Raw genomic sequence first — 25,513 nt, forward strand, 5'->3', positions numbered from 1 at the left:
TGAAAGTTAAATGAGTAAAATCAGTTTCATATTTTTACCTAGGAACCTTATAACAAACTTGATTTGAATTTGCCATTGATAACTATAATTTTGTTTTATTTCAGAGAGAACCATTACATTTCCATATATCAGTAGACAAAGAATCGCAGGAAGTCAAAGATGTCATGCTTCACATCAAGCAGGTTTGTTGTTTTAGAATTATAATGTGAAAATGTCATCACTGAATATGTCTTGTGACCATATTTTAATGCTCATTTTTCTATGAATACAGGGGTGGTTTATATTCTTTTTGTCCTGTTTGTTTGTCTATGAATATCTGGAACCTTGACCATAATCGCATTATTAACATCTATAATGCTATAAGTTAGAGCTTCAAGAGCTTTATTTTGTACAAATTGATATATGACCTTGACATTTAAATGACTGAACCTCAGGGTCAAATTTTTAAATTACAGGAAATTTAATTGTAAGTTTGATACTTATTTCCATTTTTCAAAGGGGGGCATCTGTATGTTTTTAATTCATTCATTAATTAAATTGTCCTTTCTTTTCTATATGACCTACTTTTATGACATGAGAAACTTATGTCATGTTATTAACTATGATATCATATTGTAGTTTTGTCCATCCATATTTTGTTTGCATTGGGGTTATTCTACTCACCTTTGCTTTGAGGTAACACATCTGTTAAAACTGTACTCATACATTCACTTAGAATTTTATACCAGGATCGTTTTTGTAATAAAGGTCACAAAGACCCAGCATGGATTTTTATTGATTTATACCCCTTTATGAACTTAAGATCTTAACAACCACTTAAATATTGACTTGAGACAAGATCCATAACTAGTTTGTTTTTCCATTTAGTGAACCCCTTTGTGAAAAAATCCTGGTCATTGTTATGAATGCAAGATAAGATCTATCTCCACAGTCACTAAAGGTAGCCCCTTAAAACTTCACACATCATTCTGAGTTATTGATTTAAAACACTACCAGTAATGAAGACCCATATCTCAAATTCTCAATTATTGATTTTCACTCAATTAATTCCCTATGTTATCTTTGAAAATCCTGCTGTTGTTTTACTATGAAGCTCTGAAAATAGTTCATACACTGTCTGGTGTTCATTTTGGGTCAAGAAACCTTTATAAGGAAAACTTTTTATAAATTTAAGCTATAAGGAAACAAAGTTCCTCAGGTATCCATAAGATAGGCTGAACAACTCAAAAGATATGTCCCTTTGTATACATGAACATTTTCTCCATTATCTGAAACTCAACTCTTTAGATGATAAATGTTCTTAATTTGTTAAATGTTTTAAAAATTCAAAAATATTTATAGCAATATTTGATGCCTTCCAGTGGCTGAGGTATATAATTCAGAATCCTACATAAAATGATGAAATGCACATTTGTTTTGTGATTCATCTTATACTAAGAAAATTATAATTTTCAACAACATTTGGGAAACAGAATTTAACAATATATTGAAATACAATTGCTCAGATTTAAAGGAGAAATTAAAGAACATCATGTGTTTTTTCCCATTTCATGGACATCATATTTTATAGACGGTTTATTGTTCTGCATTTGAAAATTGTATATTTGTTAGATACTTGGTTATTTTAACATACATAGAGGATATTCAAGTTTCTTCTTTAAATACAGGATTTATTTTCATCGGGTTATTAAAATAAATATTTCACGAGTGGCAGCAGCCATGAGTGAAATATAGTAATTTTCATACCACAAGATGAAAATAAATATGTATTAGTAGAAGAAACTTGAATTTTGTTTATTATATACTTCTTCTCTTTTTATAACTTTATGAATTGGAAGAATTCCCTTTTAATTTTGTGTATTGGCTGAATTTAGAAGAAAGTAGTCCGGCAAGACGCCAGTGAAAATACGGAAAATATGTTTCACTGCTGTGGAAAATAAATTTTTACAGTGAAAATACGGAAAATAAAAATACGCATTTTATTTCATCAATATTTCATTTATAAGTATATAATAAATGTATTTATTCTTGGATCAGTTTATGTTTTTAACCATTACCTGGTGAATATAAGATATGAACTAAATGTCTTCCAATCAATATTAGGAAATTTTATGTCAAAATCTCTTAAATGATAAGTTTAAGATGTCAAGAGCATGGTCAGACTGCACAGATTTACAGATTGGTCTTTATATTGGTGGCAAAGAAAAGCAGGGTTATAAGGCTAAGGGTTATAAATAAAAAAGTATAAATTATTGAAAAAATGTGCAGTGATCTATTCTTATAAAAACAGATATACATTATACATGTACATAATGATACAATGAGTTCTGCTGAGCATACAGTGTATATGAATGCCCTAGACTTTCCATAGTGATTTAATTACTAACATGTATCTTCTTTTATCTTAGCTAATATCTAGTTACATCTAAGGAGCACTTGTCAGGTTGTTTGGTTAGCATGTAAAAGTTTATTGTTTCTTGACAATTTTTCTTCAGATGCCATTAGTATTGTGTTTATGTTCAAGTGACTTAGTGTACAGTACTGTTTTCTGTCTGTCTGTCTAATAATGCCAATTTTCCAATTCCAGTTTTGTCTGTTCTGGTTGAACTTTTTTCCCTGATAACAGCAAAACACTTTTTGTGACTTCATTGCACATGTCCCAGTAAATAAAGAATATACTTGAGAAGTCTTTGAAACAATTTGTCCAACTTAAAATGAAGATAAAAATTGTTTTGTAAAATATTTTGCAATTTTTGAAAGTGTGCAACAGGATTTGTACTAGCTGAAATGATTAAAGGTCAAATGTGTTCATACAATATGTAGGAACATTCCTGCTAATAGATGCCACAAGTATTTGAATTTGTGAGTTATACAAATTATATACAAATTAATAAGCCATTTTGGTGCCAGAACTGTAATTGTATAATTATATAGTTTGTGAAGGCAATCCAGATTTACAATGAAAAGCAAAATGATTTTATGTTATTCCAAATATTTTCTTGGAGAAAAGAATAAAGTTATACAAATGTAATTTTATATTTAGAAATTGAGTACTTATGTGTGAGGAAATATATGCTTTGAGTGATCCAGAAGTACTTGAGGTGTCAAGTTGTTCAGATAACACATTTGTTTTAAATGAAGGCTTTAATATTTTCAATTATTATATGATCTAAATATAGCTGCAATCTCATTGGTCCAAACAGTAGTCAACAGAACTTTTTATAAAATCATATTTACTGGGTGTAGTATCATATTCACTGGCAGAATTGGATTTTCCCAGTCTAAAAATAGATTGAGACTCATATTCAATGATCATACGCCGTAGACTGTTATTAACGCGTGTTAATTAAAAAATAATTGTTGCGTTTTGTTCTTTATGGCATATTTCTCGATAAAAATATCAATACTTTACCATTTTACTTAAAGGCTACACCTCAATGATGTGTATAAACTTGAATTACTTTTGTATGCGCAGTGTTCGCGAAGTCGTTGCAATCCTAACACGTGCGTCTTTTTCCCCGCGCTTCAACGAGGCAAAATTTGTACATGTATATAAGGCTGTATTTTTGTGATTTTTTTTTATTTCTTAGCCTATTCATATAATAAAACATTTATTGACTAGTAAGCCATTGAATATGATGTGATATTCACCGGCAGAAAGTCATATTGACCTTGGCTATTGCCTCTGTCAATATGTCATCTGCCGGTGAATATCACATCATATTCAATGGCTCACTAGTCAATAATTGTATAATAATCTTCTCTGATGTTATTCTAATATGTTTGTGTATTGTTGTGAAATAATCAATTCAAATTTTTCATGTTTTCTGTCTTTCTGCAACCAGTTTTTAATGTCATTCTGTTGTCGAGAAAACTATAGCAAGTTGTGAGACAATAGTTTATTGTTGTGGAAAGAAAAGTCGCCAGTTACTTTGACATTATGTTAAATGTATTTGAATGCTACAGACAAAAAGGTCACTGACAACATATTGAAAAAAATGACGGATTTAACAAGGTGATTCTGATTGCCTACACTTAAACTGAAGTTTATTGTGCCTGTGGTATTTCTAAGAATTACAGAAATTAACTACAACAGATGGATGCTTTTTATTCACTTACTTGTATAAAATATGTATAATCAATACTTTAGTTTAAAAAAAGGAACAAAGATTAGATAAAATGAATTTTTCCAATCTCAAACCAAAAAAATGATGAAAATACCATCAGAAAAAAATGAATGAATCAAATAAATTATTTCATATTCCATATCTTGTTGGAATGTTGGCAGATAGATGGCACTGTGAGTGTGTATACTTGTTTTGTAGGTTGCAAACGGGTTAATTTCAAGTCATCCAAAAGTAAGATCTAGTCAAATTTTATCTTTACCTTACTAAATATCCGAAATGGACATGTGATAGACATAGTGCAATGTGGACAAAACCATTCATCATATTTAGGAAAAAATTTCAAAATAAATACTGTCTTGGTTGTCAAAATATATTCATGTGCCAAAGCTAGATAATCTGAGATATTTTTGTGTTGGGTCAGAATCTCATAGAAGCGAGATGTTGCCCAGACACAAATATAGCACAATATCTCATCGCACTATGATCAAAAGCACAGTCCTTTGTGTCGGCTAAAAGTTAAGTCCTGTGGTAATCCAGTGTTTTTTTTCTTTGACAGAAAAGACCACATTTTTAAAGGCATTTTGTCCTAGCTATTTGTTGATACTTTAAGCACTTTTGAAGTAACCTTGATGTGATGGGGAAAAAAGTAAAAAAAATCCTTTATCCAATCCAGCGCCCCTCAAAAAAAATAAAATAATGAAAATAAAGATAAAAATAAAAAATGAACGCAGTAAAACAGGGATCTGTATTAGATATTGTATTCGATAAAGTCTAGTATCTACCATAATACCTTTGTATTTGAAATATTATCAGGATCGCTAGAGGCTCACTTATCAACAATTTCCTGGTTTTGGCTTAAACGTTTTTATTATTTGATAGGAAAATATCAATTTTATTTCATATGTGTTTATTATAGAAAGTCATTTTTTATTTTTTTTCACCTGTAGGAATTCATGAGAAACATTTTACATATGATATTTACATTAATTCTGATAAATGTTATAAAAGTATAAGTACTCACACATTCCACTGACAGTGCATTTAGTATAACAGATTATATTGTCTGAGGTGAGATCTGAGATGAGTTTTATTATGTTTTATGTAGTATAGCTGTAGTATTTATGTCTGTTGTATGTTACATGGTATACTTAGATATCAATAAAGGTGAAACAATGATTTTATGTTCAAATCCATATTGCAATAATATTATTGTGATACTTGCAATCAGTATTGCAATAAAAATTGTAATGCATTGAGTTTTATGAAAAACAATAAAAAATTTTTTTTTTAAAAATGTAAAATTTTGAATTGTTAAAAATTCGACAACTTTTGAAACTTTTACTTAAAAGTTTGAAAACTTTTGTAATGATATCAATAAATAATAAAGGACTGTGGTTTAATTTACTTCTTAACACTCTAATCAACGAATAAAAAATATAGGAGTTTATTAGGACTGGTGCTTTGAGATCTATATTTTGAAAGTTGCAGTGCTTGTATTGAAATAGTAGAAATAAATGGTCATATATTTTGATCAAATTTGAAAAAAAAAAATTTTGATCAAAATTTTGATCAAAATTTTGCTAGTATGAGGCCTCTGTACCATGGTACCCAACAGATGCATCACTATACATACATGTATATATTGTTGCGATGCTAAAAGGCATCTGTGGCCAAGTGGGCTTGAATTCTTTCATGTGAGGAAGCTACCCAACTAGCTTACAGAATGTTGGTGGTATTACTCAAGTGTTTGTTTGTGCCTGAAATAATACATTGAGGTCTTCCTTCACCAGAAAAGCTGCAAAGTCGCCGTATGACCTATGCTGTGTTGGTTTGATGTAAAACCCAATCACAACAAGCAAACATGTATAATTACCTATAAAATCAGTCCGGCTTAAATTTTATGAATTAATTTCCATTTCACACAAGTGAAGGCACTTTTCTGCAGTATTTAAAATTTGTTATACAGACTTTTGACAGGTTATATGGCTGTGTATAAAGGGTTGTTTGTTATATAACCCTGGTCTAGCAGCTTGGGTTATATAATACGCTACCAACCATGGCATTTAAATTGGGACATATAACCTGTCATATACTTATTTAGCACTGTCAAAAACCTTGGTACAAAGATCATTATGCATGGGTGCAAGTTTTCAGGCATATGCCTGAAGTTCAGGTTTTTTGTGACAAATTTCATCATGTTTTACTATTAGATTATGTAGGAAAATGATCATGAATTACAGTTTTCAGGTTTTTCCAAATTTTCAACTTGCACCCATGATTATGTTATGTGATAAGATTTGTAATTGAGGGTGATAATTTAATTGTATTAAATTTGTTTACGCAACTTATAAAATATAATAAAGATTGTTTTTGTCGAAGGTCAAACAAATAAGGAACATTAATTCAAAACAATGGCTGTTTAGCTCGTCATTCTATTGGCTGGGAAACTCTTGTGATTTTAAGATCTTTGTACTTTTAAATTGTTAAGATGAGATAAACCACATATTTTTTATTGGCGACGCCGGTGAGCGGCGTCGTCTATTATGGAACGCTTTTTATTTTGGCTGTGACTAAAAAAAGGATTGGAGCACCACACTAAATACCGTATTCCGGTATATACCGGACAAGGCGCTTGAATGATAAAATGCTAAAATCTTGTCTTTTTACCCGACGGAATGAACTTTAACAGGTCTAATTCATCTTTTCACAGCGAATAAAGTACGATAATCAAGGAAAAATGTAAAATTCGGCGAAAAAAACGATATTTGTCTATTTTGTGATCATGATTTCTGCAAGCGTCTAGAGGTACTGCTCCAATCCTGTATTGAGCTAAATCCTTTTATTTTTGCCTATGGAAGGAGCTGTTATTATTAGCAGTTAATTTCATGTTGTGTTAATTAGTTTTATTTTGATTCGTAAAAATCAAGTAAACAAATGTGTTGTTATATTTGTATTTAATAACTTTATGTAAAAAGCATGTGCATTGTGATATTATTTTCACGAAATTGCAGGTTAAGTTTAACAGCTTGTCCCTTAGTTTTAATGACAATACTAAAACCCGGATTTCGAATATCGTTGTGGTCTAGATTGAGGCCGTATCAGTTCATTCATTCATTTATACATTTTCAAAATTTTCCTACAAGAAGAAAGTTCACCTGCAATTGAGTATAAGGATAGGTAATGGAACTGTTGTAAACGATTATCCTATTGATTTTATCCTTATTACATTTATCTGTTGCGCAGAATGGTTGTTTTTACAAAGTGTACCAGTGTCCGGATGTTGAAAGCTATCCGATTTTCTGCAATTACTGCTGACACATGGCCATCTATTTTTTTATTAATACTTTACCATTAATTTGCATGGCTTGATAAACTGAACCTGCAGCATTTCATAATTTTGCTGTTTAGGGTGTTCTTTTGGGTTTCAGGTTTTCTTTATTGTAAGGGGAAGTAACTCATGTTTACTAAATTATTTGTTCTTTTTTGTCTATCTTAGGTATTACTTATAATACTATTTTTGTTGTATATAATTCACCAGTTGTAAGGTCATCAAAAGCATGTTAATGTTAATGTTAGGATTTCATATTTATTTAATATAAACTGGGAATTATTAATGTTATGTGCATACATGTATATCTTAGACAGTAGTATATTGATATGTTGAGACTTATAATTTTTCTGCATTTAAAGAGATACAGTTATGTCATTATTATTAAAGGGATGAGACTTTCATTTAAAGTTATAAATGATAAAACATGTATTGATTGAAAATGTCCTTAAACTTGGATCAAGCAATATAATTAATAAAGTCTCAAAAAATCATATTCTGAATAGTTATTCTATTTTTTTTTCTAACATGTGCATAGTTTGAAAAGGACAGCTTCTGTCTTATCTATTTGTAATGAAGGGACACCGGTCTCAACCTCCAGGTCTCCTGAGTCAACCCGACAACAGACTGTACATAGAGTAGATTGTTACTTGTACTTGAATAAATTTGTGCACTAAATTTATAGTGGGTGATTTGTGCCACATGAAAACCAACAAAAAGTAACTGGGCGCCAGATGAAAACATGAAAATACAATCTACCACAAAGTGCTTTGTTTGTTTGTTGCATTTTCATGTTTTTGCCCGGTGCCCTTGATGCAAAATACAAATCAGCCTTCATAAAATTTCTTATGTTGGTCACAGGTTTGAGTTCTGGTCAAGCTCAAAGTTTTTCTCATCCTGTGACTGCATATAAGCATGAGTTCAATTTCCTATGCTCTGTAACATAAGAAATTCACGAACACAAATCGATATAGTGGGGAAATATGTTGTGGTTTAGAACTGTTTCATTATTAAAGAGAAAATGTGTAGCAGGCCGGATAGCTCAGTTGGTCTTCTGAAAGTCATGGGTTCGAGTCATGGTCAGGCAGTTTCAGTCAGGGTTTAGAAGTGGTTTTTCAATTGACACATGTTTGATTCATTTAACAGATTGCATTATTTGAAATGGACAAAGGCAGTATTGTATGATACTTTTAGATCTACAAAGGGCATTTGATACAGTTGAACACACTATACTGCACATGAAGAAGTTGTTTTTCTTCTTCTTCATGAAACTTCAAGCATCTGCCATATATAATGACATTCTTACATGGTTTAAGTCTTATCTCTGATAGTAGCTGGTTGATGTGGCTGGTACTCATTCTACTACTGCTCTGAGTACCTATGCTGTCCCCCTGATGTTCATTTTAGGTCCTCTTTTATGTCTAATATATGTCAATTACATGTCTTCAACCCTAAGCAGTAAGCTTTTATTATAATGCACAGGCACGAGTATCAGACCTTGGAAGAAAAAATATGGCCAGATTGATAAAAAAAACCTGTGTTCATCTTAAAAGTGTCAACAACCAAAATAAACTGTAAATAATGACCCCCTTTATAAAAATATACTTCAAGTTGATAGTATATTTTTAAAGGGGATCATTATTTACTATTTTTTTTTTTTGGTTTTTATAAACACAGTTTTTTTTATCAATCTGGTCATCTGGTCATATTTTTTCTTCCCAGGTCCGATACTCGTGCCTGTGATTATATGCTGATGACTCAGGAATCCTTGTGTCTCATAAAATAAATCTGAAGAAATTCTTTCTTATAGCATGAGTCTTATAAGATTGCTTAATTGACTATAAATTGTCTTTGCATCTTGGCAAGACAGAGTCTATTCTTTTTTTGGTTTAAGTTTCAACTTAAACTGGCCCTAGCCTCCAGGTCACATGTAATGGTACTGCTATAAAGTACACATCTTTTGTTAAGTATTTAGGTGCAAATCTGGATCAAATTCTTTTGGCGTCGCCCTTTGATGCTTTGCATCAATGATTTTCTTGTAAATATAATTATATAAATATAACTTTCTCATAGAAATGAGTTAAAGTAATAAAAACTAGCTATAAAATTATTTGTTTTCTTTGAGATAAAAGGTCAACGTCATACATGTATCAGAATGAAAGTACATGTAATTTAAATCAGAACATTAAATGGTAGTAATAGTCAGTGAAGATCTTTATCTTTTTAATCCTTTAACCTCCTTTGATCAATTTTTTTATTTTTATTTATCCACATTATAACATCAGTATAGAGCTGAGCCAATCTGCACATTCCTACAGTCTGACCTGGCTCTCTCTCTTTTTGTGGCTGACTGACTGCAGTGTCTATTCTAGGACGGGGGAGAAGGGGATTCACTCCTATTTTTTCAGAGGCAGGGGGTAAAATTTACATAGAGAAAGAAGGAAAAAATCAACAAAAACCAACATAGTGCGTTTGCGACCAGCATTGATCCAGACCAGCCTGCGCATCCGAGCAGTCTGATCAGGATTCATGCTGTTTGCTATCAGTTTCTCTACTTGTAAAAGATTTGGTTAGCGAACAGCATGGATCCTGATCAGACTGTGCAGATGTAATAAATTCTCCTTTTTCGATAAAAATCCCCCCTGTTTTTCAAATCCTAGAATATACACTGCAAACTTGAAAAAAATTATCTTTGTATCCCCAAAACGGACAATAGACAGTTCCAAAAATGGAACCTGGACAAGTCATTACACAAATTTGATAGGTTAAGGGTTAAAAATTATCATCACATGATATTAATGCATATTGTAAAGTTGTCTTCCAAGTTTTGGTTTTTAAAATCCCTTTTACTACTAATGGACTGTTCTGTATTGAAGCTGGACAAGTCCCTCATACAAATTCTGTAATTTAAGGAAGATTTGTCATAACACAAATATTATCTGGCCACTTAAACTTAACATCCCAGAATACAAAAAAAATAATTATTACATGTTTTTATCAAACAAACATGAAGATTTATAAATGTGTAAAATTCCCAAGCTGATGATGTTTTTGTGAACAACAACCTAGTTCATTTTGAATAATTATTTTCTTAACCATTTCCCTGCTGTGCTGTGTTGAAGATGATGACTAGCCTTTATAGTCTGACCAGGCTCTAACCAATACCATGCTAATTGTCTTAAATGGACTTGCCCATCTTTCATTTTTGACAAGGTCCCTTGTGGCTAAGGGGTTGCCTTTAATTTTTGAGGCATAAGAATTGCAGCCGCTGTTTGTCCCTTTGTGATATCATGATACTATGATAGTAAGAGGCAACTAAATGGGTTTGAATAAATGGAGTTTATGCATCTCTTAGATCCAACAGGTTAGTTGGTTTTGACCCCTGCTGTTGCTTTGTAGTTTGTTAACACCCGAGCTGAGCCAAAATCATCTTTCCTGTTTTGGCGCCATATGACCTGTTGTATGTAAGGGTTTCCTTAAAACCAAAGAATTTGGACAAAAAATGTATCATTTTTAGAGAAAGTTTCAAAATATGTACTGACTGAAGGCAAACAGTGCATAACATGATCAGCTGGCACATTTGTACATGGGTATGATTAGTTTCCACAAGAAGACCAAGCTTAAATTATCATCTTGATATCCCTAAAATTAATAATGGACTATATCCAAAAAATGGAAACTTGTCAAGTTCATTTAAGAAATTCAGTGGGATACATTCAGCTTAAAAAACCAGCTGTGCTGAAAAGTTACTGGAGACAAAAAAATGCTGATACTGTCGGATAATGGTTTGATAGTTCAGGCATTGAATATAATACATCTTACAAACTCACAGCTTGTTGAAATTTCCAATTTGAGAAGATTTTCTGCAGTTGCATGAGGTGTGTGTATTGATTTTATGGGCATTATATAATGTCTTAAAAAAAACATAGAGGCTGTGAAGCGATATTAGAATAAAAAATATTCTGTAAAATATATAAGAAAGGTTTTGTAAGAGTGCCACATAATTCATTTATGTACCGTAATATGATATGATACAAATTAACCACAGTATGACTTGTCTATTTATAAATAAAATCTGTTATTGAAAAGACCATTTTAACTTAGTGTTAATGTCTTTAACAGTTGATAATATGTAATAACAATAACTAGATGTTATATAGATAATACAATTTGGTCAAAGAATAAAAAAAATCGAACATGACTTTTTGCCAACATTTCACAAATGAAGCTGTTATTGCACTTGTTGAATAATATAAGAGTAAATTGCCACATCACATATATGTACATTAATCATGAAAATCTGTCCCAATAATTTTCCAGATATAATTGCATTAATTTTGGATAATATTACAGATCATTTCTCACAAAAAAGTAGGTCACAAGTAATGTGGTCATATGATAACTAATGCTTGCTATCAACCTGTTTTAGGTTAATGAACACTGAATATGTGGGTTTCAGTCCTTGTGGCGATATAATGACTTTTGCCAGATTATTCAGTTGACAATGTTTTGTTTTACTGGGAATAAGAGTTATTAATTTCACACATCTTTTACTGGACTGATTGCCTGTGTATTACTGAAAAACTGTATAGAAGAGAATTAGTGGTTATTATGGTATCTGCCTCTCAACCCAGGGATCATGGATTTTAGCTTCACAACGATGGGCCACAAAATGACTCAAATATGCTTTAAGCTTGGAGGTTGATTCTAATGGTCATTTATGTCTCTCACCACTGATTCAGAAATCATGTAGGATTAGTAGTCGGTCACTTGTGGAGAAATTGGTAATTACATGTTAGTTATCCAGGAAAGCCTGTTACTTGGACCTGACAGTTGAGATATTATTTGATAAACATTAAAGAATTGAAGCTTTCTTCACAATTTAGCTGAAATTGATATGTTTAACTAAGTCTAAGAGATCTACAAGGCATTATAGGAGCATGCATTATTTTATATTGTTACCATGACTGGTTTATTATAATATAAGACTGGTTTATTATAATACAAGACTTGTTTATTATAATATAAGACTGGTTTATTATAATATAAGACTGGTTTATTATAATTTAAGACTGGTTTATTATAATATTAGACTGTCATATTATAATATAAGACTGGCATATTATAATATAAGACTGGTTTATTATAATATAAGACTGGCATATTATAATTTAAAACTGGTTTATTATAATATAAGACTGTCATAATTATTATGATATAAGACTGGCATATTATAATATAAGACTGGCGTATTATAATATAAGACTATAATTTTATAATATAAGACTGGCAAATTATAATATAAGACTGGTTTATTAAATGATAATAAATTTTGTATTTACAGGTGGCAGAATCCTTGTTGTTTCACTGGAAGAAATTCCCTATTGTATTGCCACCATCCTTGACAAACTCTGGGAATGAAAAGGTAATGGAAATACAGTTATTATACTCTCTTTATTCTCTGTCATATCAAATCTTAATGATGCACGGGCCTGGATCCAGGATTTTTTTACCACAGGGGAAATTCCAGAGCATGTATGGCATTTTACATGATTTCCAAATGGAGTCATTATTCAAATTTTTGCATGATTTTCACTTGTAAATTTTTAGTTTAGTTTATATTTATGAATATTATTCTAATACATATTAATCCAAATCATGACCCCCCTGACCTTAATGGCATCCTCCTCTAATTTCATGCATGATGAATACTGGTAATTATGTATATATTAAAAACTTTTTACAATGTCATAAACTTAAAAAGTGATGAAACTTAAGAAGTTTGCTAAAACTTTATGATGTTTATTATATTGTATCACCATTATTAAGATGAAGCCAACAAATTGGATTTTTTATAATCCAATGTCTGTCCACTTCTCTCGAGTTGGGAGAACACAGAATAAAAAATTTATTATGTGACTGGAATACTTGTACATGGCTTAAGGAAACAGCAGCAAGAGTCAAGTAGTGACATTGTTATTGTAATGTAACAATATCAATCCAATTTGTCTGCCCCTTCAAACTTGAATATCATAAATCAGAACTATTATATGCCTTTAAGCTGATGCAAATATAAGTATCAAAGAATCCCAGCACTCAATTTCCATCAGATTCCTTGAGATATCATTAAGGAACATGCTTGACACATATCTAGCATCAATCATTAGAACCTCTAAGGTCAGGTTACATAACTCTGGCATTTATTTTGTTACAGTTATTTCCCTTTTTGTTTGAAGTCTAGAATAATGTTCTATTTCTGAGAAAATTATTTAATAATTAATATAATTTCAGACATTTGTATCTCTAGAAGCTCAAGATGATGACCTTACATGCCAGGTTCACAAAATCATGCCTTTGTTATTTTTAAAACCATTACCCCCTTTAATATATTGATATTAAATATCTGGGTTTTTTTTAAGAAAAATTCCTAATGGAATGTGTTCAAAATAACAGGGTTATATTGTTATATTTTTTTTCAGGGATTGATAAACTACAAAGATTTGTTTGTTGCCCCATCATTTGATGAGCTGGAACAGGTGGCTACAGATCCATTTGGTAACTTAAAGAAACTCACAGAATCTCAGCTCAATAGTGTATGGAATAAAGGGTTAGAGTTACATATATACATATTTTATCAGCAGTATTAGTCACAATTTTGTTCAGTTCCTAAGTTATAAAATGTCTCTTTATCAAGCCTATGGACATATACTTTTTTCCTGTTCAAGAATAATTGTAAGCTTGGCCGTGACATGTTCATGCTATTAGCTAAAGCCTTAGCTCTTAGAAAGAACATATTTCTGGACCTTTTAAAATATGACCTTGATCTTTGACCTTTAAGGTCAAATTTTTAAAGTTTAAGACATTTCACCATCATTTTGTTATTTGAAAACTTATCTTAAAGCTGCTTGCCTCCAGATGAGTGGAAATATTCTTTTACAAAAATCAAACATAAGAAAAATGTACTAAGATTTTAAAGAAAGTAAAAAGATTCATGATTCAAGTAATTTAATTAAATGTAATATGCAATTAATAATTTTGCTGTATTTATCACCATATTTTTACTGTGAGACTAAAGCAGTAAGGGCAGTTTTTGCATATTTTGATCTCATTTTGGTAATTTACGTGGATTGGAAGTGCCAATTGCAACGTGTAAATTACTTATTTCATTCACTTCACAATATTTCATATGTACACTTGTACTTTTAAATACATTTTCAAAATTTCCATGAAAATTAGCATGAATCTGGAGGAATACTGCTTTATACAGGATTTGTGCTTTATAAACACATTCTATTTAAATATGCATTTCAGTAATGTTTAAAAAAGAAATTTTAGCATCAGTACTACCATGTTATACAAACCAATTTTATTATGCCTCTCCTTAAAAGAGTAAAGTCACCGTTGTTTTTGCTATACATAAGCAGATTGCTTATCCGAGTTATTGTATTAATCAGATTTGCCAGTATTGATACATAATTATTACATCTGTTTTACATTGTTTTAGAGAGTTTGAAGTGCCAAGTGTAAATTTCCCAGGTCAAGTACATAAGTGGAAGTTGTCAAAATTGTTACAAACAGGCTCTGATGTTGCTCATGACACTTTACTCAATGTAAGTAAAATGACTCGATGTGACAGCAATGACTGGTGAAAGTTTGTCCTAAGGTAGTCTTACTGTAATGCTTTCCCGCCAAAAAAACTCATCGGCCAATATCGTATTAAATAAAAAAATTCCGGAACGTTACTTTTTTACAATCTTCGGTATTAGATATTTTTTATCCTTTATAGCCAGAAATTTTGTACATATCGGTAAAGGATGAGTGATTGTAAATAATCTAATGCCTAAGAGTTTGAAAAAATAATATTCCGATGGTACAATATTGGCAGATGTGAGATTATTTTGGCGCGAAAGCATTACATTAAGACTACCTTAAGTACAGGGTAACTAAATTATAGTATCCCATATTTTACTGTCACCTTTTGAACAGAAAATAGATCCCTGGCAGTCGTGTGATCATAGACTTGTGAAAGTTCTAGTTACAGTATGGAAGGCTGATAACTCATATTATACAGTCATCATCATTGTATATGTATATAAAGCGGCCTTTAGCTCTAATTTTCTGTTGGAATAACAAATCTTTGTTGTTTCAAACTAAGTATTTCAGTAATTTTATCTTGGAAAAGTGCATCTTATCACTTTAAGCCTTCTTCAAAACAGCGCCCTGAGAGCTTTTTATGACATGTCAGTGATGTTTGTATCTAAAAATAGAAGATCGGGAAACAAATCATCCGTTTACTAATTTAAATATAAAGATCAGACAGGTAGATTAGAGGTATCAAGGGGTTTCCTTATTGTTTATGTATCTTATCATTGGCAAATTTCATTTTCCACCTTAATACTTTTGATTTAGCAATTATATGAAACAATTTCTCGAAAAATAACATATTAAACCTTTAGAAAAGCTGAAAACTGCTTTAAACTTTACCAGTTTGTATCATTTACTTTCTCTGCTTTGAATTTAGATTTGTCCATTGCTATTTGTCTTTTGAAAATCATGTTTATACTTTATTAAATGTGTATTTAGGTATTGGATGTTTAAACTTTGAAATTATGACCTTTTTGATTATGCTAGTGTTTCATTTATGAAAATACAGCCATGTTAGGGGCCTGAAGGTTATCTATGGTTAATTATGTTTAAATCTTAAAATAAAAAAAATAAAAACATGAAAATCTCAGAAAAAAAAGTGTGATATTATACTGAAATTAAGTTAGATTTTATAAAACTTGTCCTCTGTCTTTCATAAATAACAAAAAGAAAAAAATGTTACATTGTTTTTCAGGATTCTGCTCTAGCATTAAGACTGTTGATTATTACAGCAAGAAATAGAATTATCTCCCCTTGTTTTAGCTTGTCTGAGTCTTTTAAAAGCTGGGGACGAGGACTTTGGAAAGTTCTAGGTATGTACATAAATGTATTGTTGAAAATTCTAGGTATGTAAATATTATGTATTGTGGAAAATTCTAGGTATGTACATAAATGTATTGTTGAAAATTATAGGTATATTCTAGGTATGTACATAAATGCATTGTCTATACAATGAGTTGTATATTGATTAAGATTTTGATTAACAGTAAATTTGTCATTTAAGGCCCATTAAGGCCCCAAAAAATGCTGTTATGTTTATTTCCCAAATGCTTCTTTATTTTGATGCCCTGTTACAGTTAACTAAAGATTATATATTGGCCATATAGCTGAACTATCTTTAAATTATTTTTGTTTTGGAAGTTAGTAGTTACAGATACTCAATATTTTGTATGGAATTCAAAATACCTTTGTCAAATTGTTTACAGTTTGCATCTTTTTATCACAAAAAATCACATTCAGTGCTACTTTCCTTCAGGTGATAACTTCTGACATACTCTAAAACCATTATTAAAAAAATGTAATGAAACACATATTTCCCCTTTTTAAAGAAGAAAAATGTATTCATTTCTGAGGCTTAATGTACCCTATAATACAATATAACAAGTGTTGATATTGTTGTATTTAGATATATTGTTTGGAATGCCATCAACAAGTGCTGGAGATATTGAACATAAGATTAGATTAGAGCATCAAAGATACTTGATAGCTGAACTTGATGTTAAGGTTAGTATGGTAGTTGTTCATTTCTTAATTTCAAATTTTGAACTTTTTTATATCAAATAGTAGAAGATTGACACCTTTTGAATACTGTTTGTGCATTATCTAAAATCTAAAATTTGTTTTCTAATTTAGATACTTCTAATACATTTATGAAAATGATGAATTTATTGGGTCAGTTTGACCACTTTTGGGTAAACTATATTTATGGTATTCAGTTTTTCAATATAATGTTTTAGGGAAGCAAATATTAATCTGTGTTTAACGACAGTATATCTTATTTATTTTGGTATCAGCAGCTGTTTCATGAGTAATTTTTGAGGTATTCACTTGTAAAATGTCAAGGTCAATGGATTTTATTCATTGAATATGTAATAGTTCATATACACTATAGGAGTTACCATATCGAAATACAAAAATTGAGGTACCAACAGTTGCCATTATTATGGTCAGTATTCAGATATTTCATGGACATTTATTTCAGCCGAGCTATCGTCAGGGATTTGGAAAGTTTTCTCAATTTGTGAGGGACACGAGTAGGTTGAGCACAAGAGAAAGGAGAAAAGTAAGTGGCCTAAATTCATAAGATGTTGTTTTTCCTTATCTTGTAAATTGCTGAAGATGGAAGATGCTTATAATGAACTCATTGGGATATTCAAAATCTGTTCCTTATATCCGGAGTTACTTGTAAGCATATAGCGAATTTGTTCCTTGTATAAGTAGTTTTTATAACCAACAGATTTACATATAACGAACTGATTGTCTACCATCGTCCTCCATTTTGAAGAGCATTTGTTTAAAAAAAATTTGTCATTTATTTCTTTTTTAGACAAAATACCCGAGAGCATTCTTTTTTGCAATTTAAAGAAATCCTTTGCTATTTCAGTTTTAGTTTCACCCATTTTCTCAATTTCTCATAAAATACATTATTTTGTTTCTGAACTCATATCTTTTGTTTTCTTTCCATGATTAAGAATAAACATGATTTCTTATTTTTTTTCCTTTTATATTGAATATCTTCTATTATATTTTAAGGGTGACATTTACTTATAAAAGATACAGATTTCTTTTCATTTCAATCAATCGTACTTTGTAGGAGCATGTGTGGTTATGTTGAAAACCGATTATAAATGATCATAATTATTTTAATCGAGCAAAACTATTTTAAGAAAAGAAATAATAGAATAAAAGGAATAACCGTTTGGTGACAAGAACTCATGCTAAAATATTCTAAGAAGAAAACTATTACGTACTGCTATAAAAATTCATTTTCACAGCTGTATTGAAATACATACAACAATAAACGGTACATTCGGTTTTAATCGGTGCCAATGAAAAAAAAATTGAAAATGCGGGATATATTTACGGATAGCCGATTTATTTTGGAGTTTGTTATAAAAGTGTAAATTTTTGTACTGTTTACTAAATTGGGACTAAGAAATGAGTTCCTTATAAGCGATAATTCCTCATAACCTTGTTCCCTATAACCGTATATTTTTATATTCAACAAAGAAGGGCAAAATTCGGGCCAAAAATAATTGTTCCTTATAACCGGAAGTTTGCTATAACCGTTTTCGCTATAAGTGAAGTGTACTGTACATAGTTGTTTTCAATGGTGGCTTGGATGTAATGCAATGATAACATAGTTGCTAGGATAAATTGAGATTGACCGAAGTATTAAGAACATGTACTTATTGATGTTGTTTTTTTTCTTCAGATTCAGAATTTACGTCCACCACCTGTTCCTTATATATACCAGACACCTAAAGGAATGGATATAGATCTTAGACTTTTTAATAAAGGTAAAATTAAGTAAGATTAAAAAAAACAACTATTAATAAAGGTAAATGTAAGATTAAAAAAAAACAATAACATTATTTATAAAGTTCTGATCACTTTGTATACAGTTATAAAGAAAGTATGTCTAGGTTTTTGTTACTTGTTTTACAACAAATAATTGCCTGTTTTTGCTGATCACTTTAAAAAATAATGGATGAAAAGCATAAGACAAATCTAGTGAACCAAATTGTAAGCAAAATATGGTGTGCTACATCAAATGCTTAAAATGGCAAACACAAGGTCTGTTAATCTAGCACTCTCCCAACAGAGGTATTCAGTGCAGATATGAGGTTGTATTGATCTAACTAATACAACTTTGATTCGAGATTATTTAATGAAATATTTGAATAATGTAGACATATTTTTGTTTCAAGAGAAGTGTTTAATTTCACCAACAAAGTTTCTAAGAATTTATTGTTTAGCTTTATAATTAATTAAAAAAGACATTTGTTTGTTATTTTATTATTTGACAGAATTGTTAACATGATTTATGTTTTTACCAAAGTCTATTTATAATTGCATAGTATATATATTTAAAAGATAAAAAAAAAATCATTTTAACTTTTTAAAAGATAACAGGTTAGGAATAGCATAGCAAGGGAAAGTATGTCTTGAGTGATAATGGGCCATCACCTTAATGTATATATATTTATCTAATATTTCAGATCTGATAAACAACTGTTTACCTGTGCTAAGCAACATTTTAGAGAGGGAAGCCAAGGGTTGGTATGTGGCCTATAGACAGAAAATGATCAGTAACCTTAAAGGTCAAGGTCTTTCAAATGAAGAAATCTCTGAGGTAAGATGATTATCAGTTTAATCATTTCTAATTTAGGCTTAGTTGTGAAGAAAGCTCAAGTTTATTTGAACTAGTATTGAGACCATTTCCTTGATCAAACCAGCACTTGTGTCATATGAGGAAACATGGTCGTGACCCTGGAAGGGCTCGAATTCATAATCACTGTTTGAGAGGCAGACATGTTAACCACTGGGCCACAGCTCCATTTGTTAGGACACTAATCCTATAGTTATGCCACTGCTCCCTATATTAGACCATTGCTCTTGTTATTATGCCACTTATTTAGGTCACTCCTCAATATGATTTAGTTTTGATGGGGCAGCAAATTACTTTTAAAAATTATTTCAAATTAATAAACTTTGTGAAACTTATTGTATATGTATGCATATACTTTTTGATGAAGACACATGAACCAGTAGTTACCTTGTGTGAAGTCAGGGGTTACTAATTTGATCCACCAATGCTTCAACTAATTTTTTTTCAGATGATTTGTTAAATCATGGTCCATTGTCCTTTAATATTGATTAAGCCATTGATGAAGATGGAAGCTTGCATTTACATCTATTGGTAATGAATAGGCATAATCAGCCTGAGCTTAACATTTTCATTTTTGCTGTGATGAGCTTTTTTTTCAGGTTACCATTTTATATATTGTATATATTGTTTCAGAGAGTAAATGAGGGTATAAAGGAGGAATATCTACAGAGGGTGTATAAAGCAATACTCAACAATGCAGAGCTTGATACTATTCAACATGGAATTGGTATAAGTTACATTATACTTTATTGCTTTAAGTTAATATGGTAATATACTTTTTCTGAGACTTATAATTAACACTTGAATAAAGGTTTTAGCTCACCTGAGCAAATGGGGAGCGGTTGTGATAACCGAATGTCATTCGTCTGTAACTTTGTTTACTGTTTAACTATTAAGGGCCATCATGACCATCTTATTCATATATTTTAAAAAAAGAGTTCTTCATTCATTATAGTTTTATATAAAGTTTGTTAATGACAGGATAAATCATTTATGTAAATTGTTTACATAATTGTCAAAGAATGATGGAGGGGGGGGGGGGCAAGTGAGGGGGGGGGGCTGGTCTGTATGGCTAAATGGTAAATGTTGCTAATTTTGAACCACTTGCCACTCGCTGCCATGACTTTGATTCCTAAATGGTGTTTGTATTCTTTTATGAGATTAAGTTATCCAGCTAGCTTACGGAAGGTTGTGGGTTGTGTTCTTGAGTCAATTTGTCCATGTGAGCATGCATGGAGAGTTGCCATACTGCTTTTACAGTGTCAGTTTAACCTAAAACTTAAACTAAAAATGAAATGAGCCGCGTCACGACAAAACCAACATAATCAGTTTGCGACTAGCATGGATCCAGACCAGCATGCGCATCAGCACAGTCTGATTAGGATCCATGCTGTTTCTATACTTGTTATAGGGTTTGTTAGCGAACAGCATTGATCCTGATCAGATTACGCGGATGCACAGGCTTGTCTTGATCCATGCTGGTCGCAAACCCATAATGTTGGTTTTGTCGTGACGCGGCTAAACTGATCTTGGAATCTTTCTTGTGAAAAAAGTTATAAGAATAACATAATTGCATTTTGTATTGATTTTGTGGGTAAAACCTGTAAATGATGTTTGATGTATATGTATAATTTGTTTTATGCTTTTAGGTTCTTTGCTAGTTTACCAAGCTCGATCTGTGATATGTATGAAGAAAGCAACTTCAAACCTTAATGTCAAAATGCAATACCATAAAACAGAGGTTAGTTCTGATAATTAGAAATATTAACAATGCCAATAATCTTGAAAACATATGATACTAAATATATGACTAAATTTCACTTAGACTATAGATAAAATTAGACTTCAATAACAAAACAGCATGACTTGTATTGTTATTTTTTCACAAATATGGTATTCTAAGCATTTCTTGAACATTGTATTCTTGGAACAATTTAAATTTTGAAACTACCAAAATGTGATGTAAGGGCAAGATTAATCTTATTTTTAAGGAAATATGTGTTTGATAATGTTATGTTTTGTTTTTTGTTAAGCCTATTAGTCCCCTACCGGTTTACCGGAGGGGACTTTAGGTTTACCCTCCGTCCGTCTGTCCGTCCGTCCGTCAGTCAGTCCGTCCGTCCGTCTGTCCGTCCGTCAGTCCGTCCGTCCACAAAACTGGATCCCGCGATAACGCAAAAAGTACTGAAAATATTTTAATGAAACTTGATATATGGATAGATGGCGGAATGGAGATTATGCACGTCTTTTTCTTTTCTTCCTATGTTGAAAATTCTGGTTGCTATGGCTACAAATAGACTGAAAATATGGCAAATTTTACACATAACCTGGATCCCGCGATACCGCAAAAAGTACTGAAAATATTTTTATGAAACTTGATATATGGATAGATGGCGGTATGGAGATTATGCACGTCTTTTTCTTTTCTTCCTATGTTGAAAATTCTGGTTGCTATGGCAACAAATAGACTGAAAATATGGCAAATTTTACACATAACCTGGATCCCGCGATAACGCAAAAAGTACTGAAAATATTTTTATGAAACTTGATATATGGATAGATGGCAGTATGGAGATCATGCACGTTCCGTCCGTCTGTCCGTCCGTCCGTCAGTCAGTCCGTCCGTCCGTCTGTCCGTCCGTCAGTCCGTCCGTCCACAAAACTGGATCCCGCGATAACGCAAAAAGTACTGAAAATATTTTAATGAAACTTGATATATGGATAGATGGCGGAATGGAGATTATGCACGTCTTTTTCTTTTCTTCCTATGTTGAAAATTCTGGTTGCTATGGCTACAAATAGACTGAAAATATGGCAAATTTTACACATAACCTGGATCCCGCGATACCGCAAAAAGTACTGAAAATATTTTTATGAAACTTGATATATGGATAGATGGCGGTATGGAGATTATGCACGTCTTTTTCTTTTCTTCCTATGTTGAAAATTCTGGTTGCTATGGCAACAAATAGACTGAAAATATGGCAAATTTTACACATAACCTGGATCCCGCGATAACGCAAAAAGTACTGAAAATATTTTTATGAAACTTGATATATGGATAGATGGCAGTATGGAGATCATGCACGTCTTTTTCTTTACTTCCTATGTTGAAAATTCTGGTTGCTATGGCAACAAATAGACTGAAAATATGGCAAATTTTACACATAACCTGGATCCAGTGATAACACAAAAAGTACTGAAAATATGTTTATGAAACTTGACATATGGGTAGATGGCAGTATGGAAATTATGCACATCCTTTTTTATCTTCCTATGTTGAAAATTCTGGTTGCTATGGCAACAAATAGACTGAATTTCAAGATTTCTGATTCTAGTTTTTTCGCTATAAGTTCTTTATTTCTTAAGGTATTTTCTTCAAACTTTAAATATAAGTTGCTTGTCATCAACCACATCATATGTGACAAGGTTTACAACTCTAGCACAAAATTTATCAGAATTACCTCCCTTGAACTTAAAATTTGTGAAAAACCATTGTTTTTTTTTAATAACTTCTTTTTCTGAATGTATCTACTTCAAACTTCATATAAATGTTTCTTATTGTCACTCAACATTTGTGAGTGTTCAATACTCTAGCAAGACTATTTCCAGAATTATGCCCCTTTTGAACTTAGACTTTTTTTTTGAGAAATTGGTAATTTTTACTCCAACTTCTTCAATCATGAAAGGATTTTAAAAATGTTATATTTTGATAACAGGGATGTTTAAAAAATAACTTTAGAGTGTCCTTCAGTCCGTCTGTCTGTACATAAAAACTGTTTCCTGTGATCACTTTTAAAGAACTTTTTTAACAAATTTACATAAAATAGGAACCTAGGTGAATGGCCAATGGCCCTTCAGAATGTTGCTTGGGCCCTTACCGGTAGGGGACTTATGGATTGCTTGCAATACTATGATAATTGCTTGTTTATATAAGATTTGACTTTTTTTTTTATAATCTCACTTTTATTAGTTGTTGGCACACCTTAAGAGAAAATACACTGTGAAGTCCCGTATTGAACCTTGGGTGGATGAACAATTGGTAGCTTTTGAGGTGAGTGGTTATAATCAACTACTGTAAACTATTATAAATATGGCTTTTAATGAAATACTGCTTATAACTTGCTGTTGGCTCGGTCCCAACTCATGTTTTCAAATTGGTTGTCTCTCAGATATAACAATATCTTGATATAACGATATTAAGTCGGCGGTCCTATGAATATTTTTATAAGCAGAGTTTATTGTAGTATCATGCATGTGATAAACTTGTATAAGCTAATTATAAACTGTAGGCTGTAAAGTTAGATTCTAACACTGTATTTTTTGTTCAGTTGCTCTCAGAAAGGCTTGGATATCCAGTTAGAAATGTAGAGCTTATTCAAAAATATCTTGTTCATAAATTGACAAATGGTGTCATTAATTTACGAAAAATGCAAAATGTTAAACAAAAAGTTTTTAATTTTGAAGGAAAGTTTTGGAGTTTTAAGCTATTTTGTTAATTTAGTGCACCAGAACAATGTGGTCATACCAAAACATTATATTGATCTACTCATGTATGTAGTCTATTTTTCTTCCAGTCTTTTTATCCCCACTTTTCCTTTCAATAGCACCATTTACAGATTTTCCTACAGAAGTCAGCCATTTGTTATGATTCCTCGATGATCTCTTCGGTTTAAAATTTTAGGATTTTTACTTTCATAACTCTAGTCGCTATAACAACAGAGGAGAAAATCCTTTGTAATGTTCTTTTTGGAAACAGATAGCCCTTATTTAAAAAGATACTTTGATTTCTGCATGAACAAAGCAATTAGTGTAATTATTATCATCTTTTTGAAGTTCTTATGAATTAATGAAATACACTTTAAAAGTTAATGTGAAGATGCAAAGATGCAATTTCCTGCAGTTTAATGAAAGACTCTACAACTAACTTTAATTTTCTTGAATTAATTATTTTGTATATAATAGCAAACAGTTGACATATATCAATTAATAAATGAAATCAGAATTCCTGAATTTGTTATGTAGTATATATAAGGATAAATACTTACCTTATTTATAGCGTGAGTTCATAGAACAAAACCTGTGGTCAGATGAGGCCATCAAACTGTGTGATAATGAAGATTTACAACAAACTGTATACTTCCTGCGGAGGGACCTTAACTTTATCAAAGAGGTAAGTCGTCCATCAATTGAAGTTGAAGTTTCTAGGGGCGTGGGAGGGGTGGTGACAAAACAAAAACCCTCATACCAAAAAAGTTTTACAACTGGCAATTGGTGACTTTATCAACTAAAAATATTTTTTTGTTGGTAATTTTCATATTTCTTTATTGTAACCAATATACACCCAAACTTAATAATTATCTTTAGAATAAAAACATAAATAAATATCAATTACTGCTTTAGTTATACTGTAATGCAATTCTAAGTGTCTTATATGCACAACAAGTGAACGTTTATGGTTCACGAAATTAATATTACATAAATGAAGTGTTTATTTTAAAACTGGCTCTAATAGTCCAAGTCTTACAAAAGCATATAAAAGACTCTGAGCATTTGTTGTATTCAGACTGTAAGATATATTTTTGCTTAAGTCAATATATTCTTTAGTCAATATATTCTAGCCCATCAGAAACTAGCTTTTGCTTTCTTGAGCAAAAAAAACATTACACTTATGATGTAATCGGCTGGTATTGGTTGGTTCCAGGAACAGATTCGAGAGAGTGTCTCTAAGCTTATAGCTTG

The 25,513-nt window shown here is 31.2% G+C and overlaps 1 protein-coding gene across 3 annotated transcripts in view; it reads left to right on the forward strand.

Moving 5' to 3' along the window:
* Nucleotides 1–25,513, forward strand: part of LOC132755136 (uncharacterized) — a 110,275-nt gene that overhangs the window by 1,822 nt on the left and 82,940 nt on the right. For all 3 annotated transcript variants that reach the window (XM_060745937.1, XM_060745939.1, XM_060745938.1), the window contains exons 3-15: nucleotides 105–182; nucleotides 12,800–12,880; nucleotides 13,935–14,062; nucleotides 14,960–15,065; nucleotides 16,295–16,412; nucleotides 17,006–17,103; nucleotides 17,582–17,662; nucleotides 18,815–18,899; nucleotides 19,602–19,735; nucleotides 20,405–20,498; nucleotides 21,421–21,512; nucleotides 23,745–23,825; nucleotides 24,831–24,944. In XM_060745937.1, the coding sequence (XP_060601920.1) occupies nucleotides 105–182; nucleotides 12,800–12,880; nucleotides 13,935–14,062; nucleotides 14,960–15,065; nucleotides 16,295–16,412; nucleotides 17,006–17,103; nucleotides 17,582–17,662; nucleotides 18,815–18,899; nucleotides 19,602–19,735; nucleotides 20,405–20,498; nucleotides 21,421–21,512; nucleotides 23,745–23,825; nucleotides 24,831–24,944 (1,290 nt within the window). The remainder of the gene's footprint in view (nucleotides 1–104; nucleotides 183–12,799; nucleotides 12,881–13,934; nucleotides 14,063–14,959; nucleotides 15,066–16,294; nucleotides 16,413–17,005; nucleotides 17,104–17,581; nucleotides 17,663–18,814; nucleotides 18,900–19,601; nucleotides 19,736–20,404; nucleotides 20,499–21,420; nucleotides 21,513–23,744; nucleotides 23,826–24,830; nucleotides 24,945–25,513) is intronic.

This window comes from Ruditapes philippinarum, unplaced genomic scaffold (genome assembly GCF_026571515.1).
Source record: "Ruditapes philippinarum isolate M1 unplaced genomic scaffold, ASM2657151v2 ctg782_1_1_1_1, whole genome shotgun sequence".
NCBI classification, from domain to species: domain Eukaryota; kingdom Metazoa; phylum Mollusca; class Bivalvia; order Venerida; family Veneridae; genus Ruditapes; species Ruditapes philippinarum.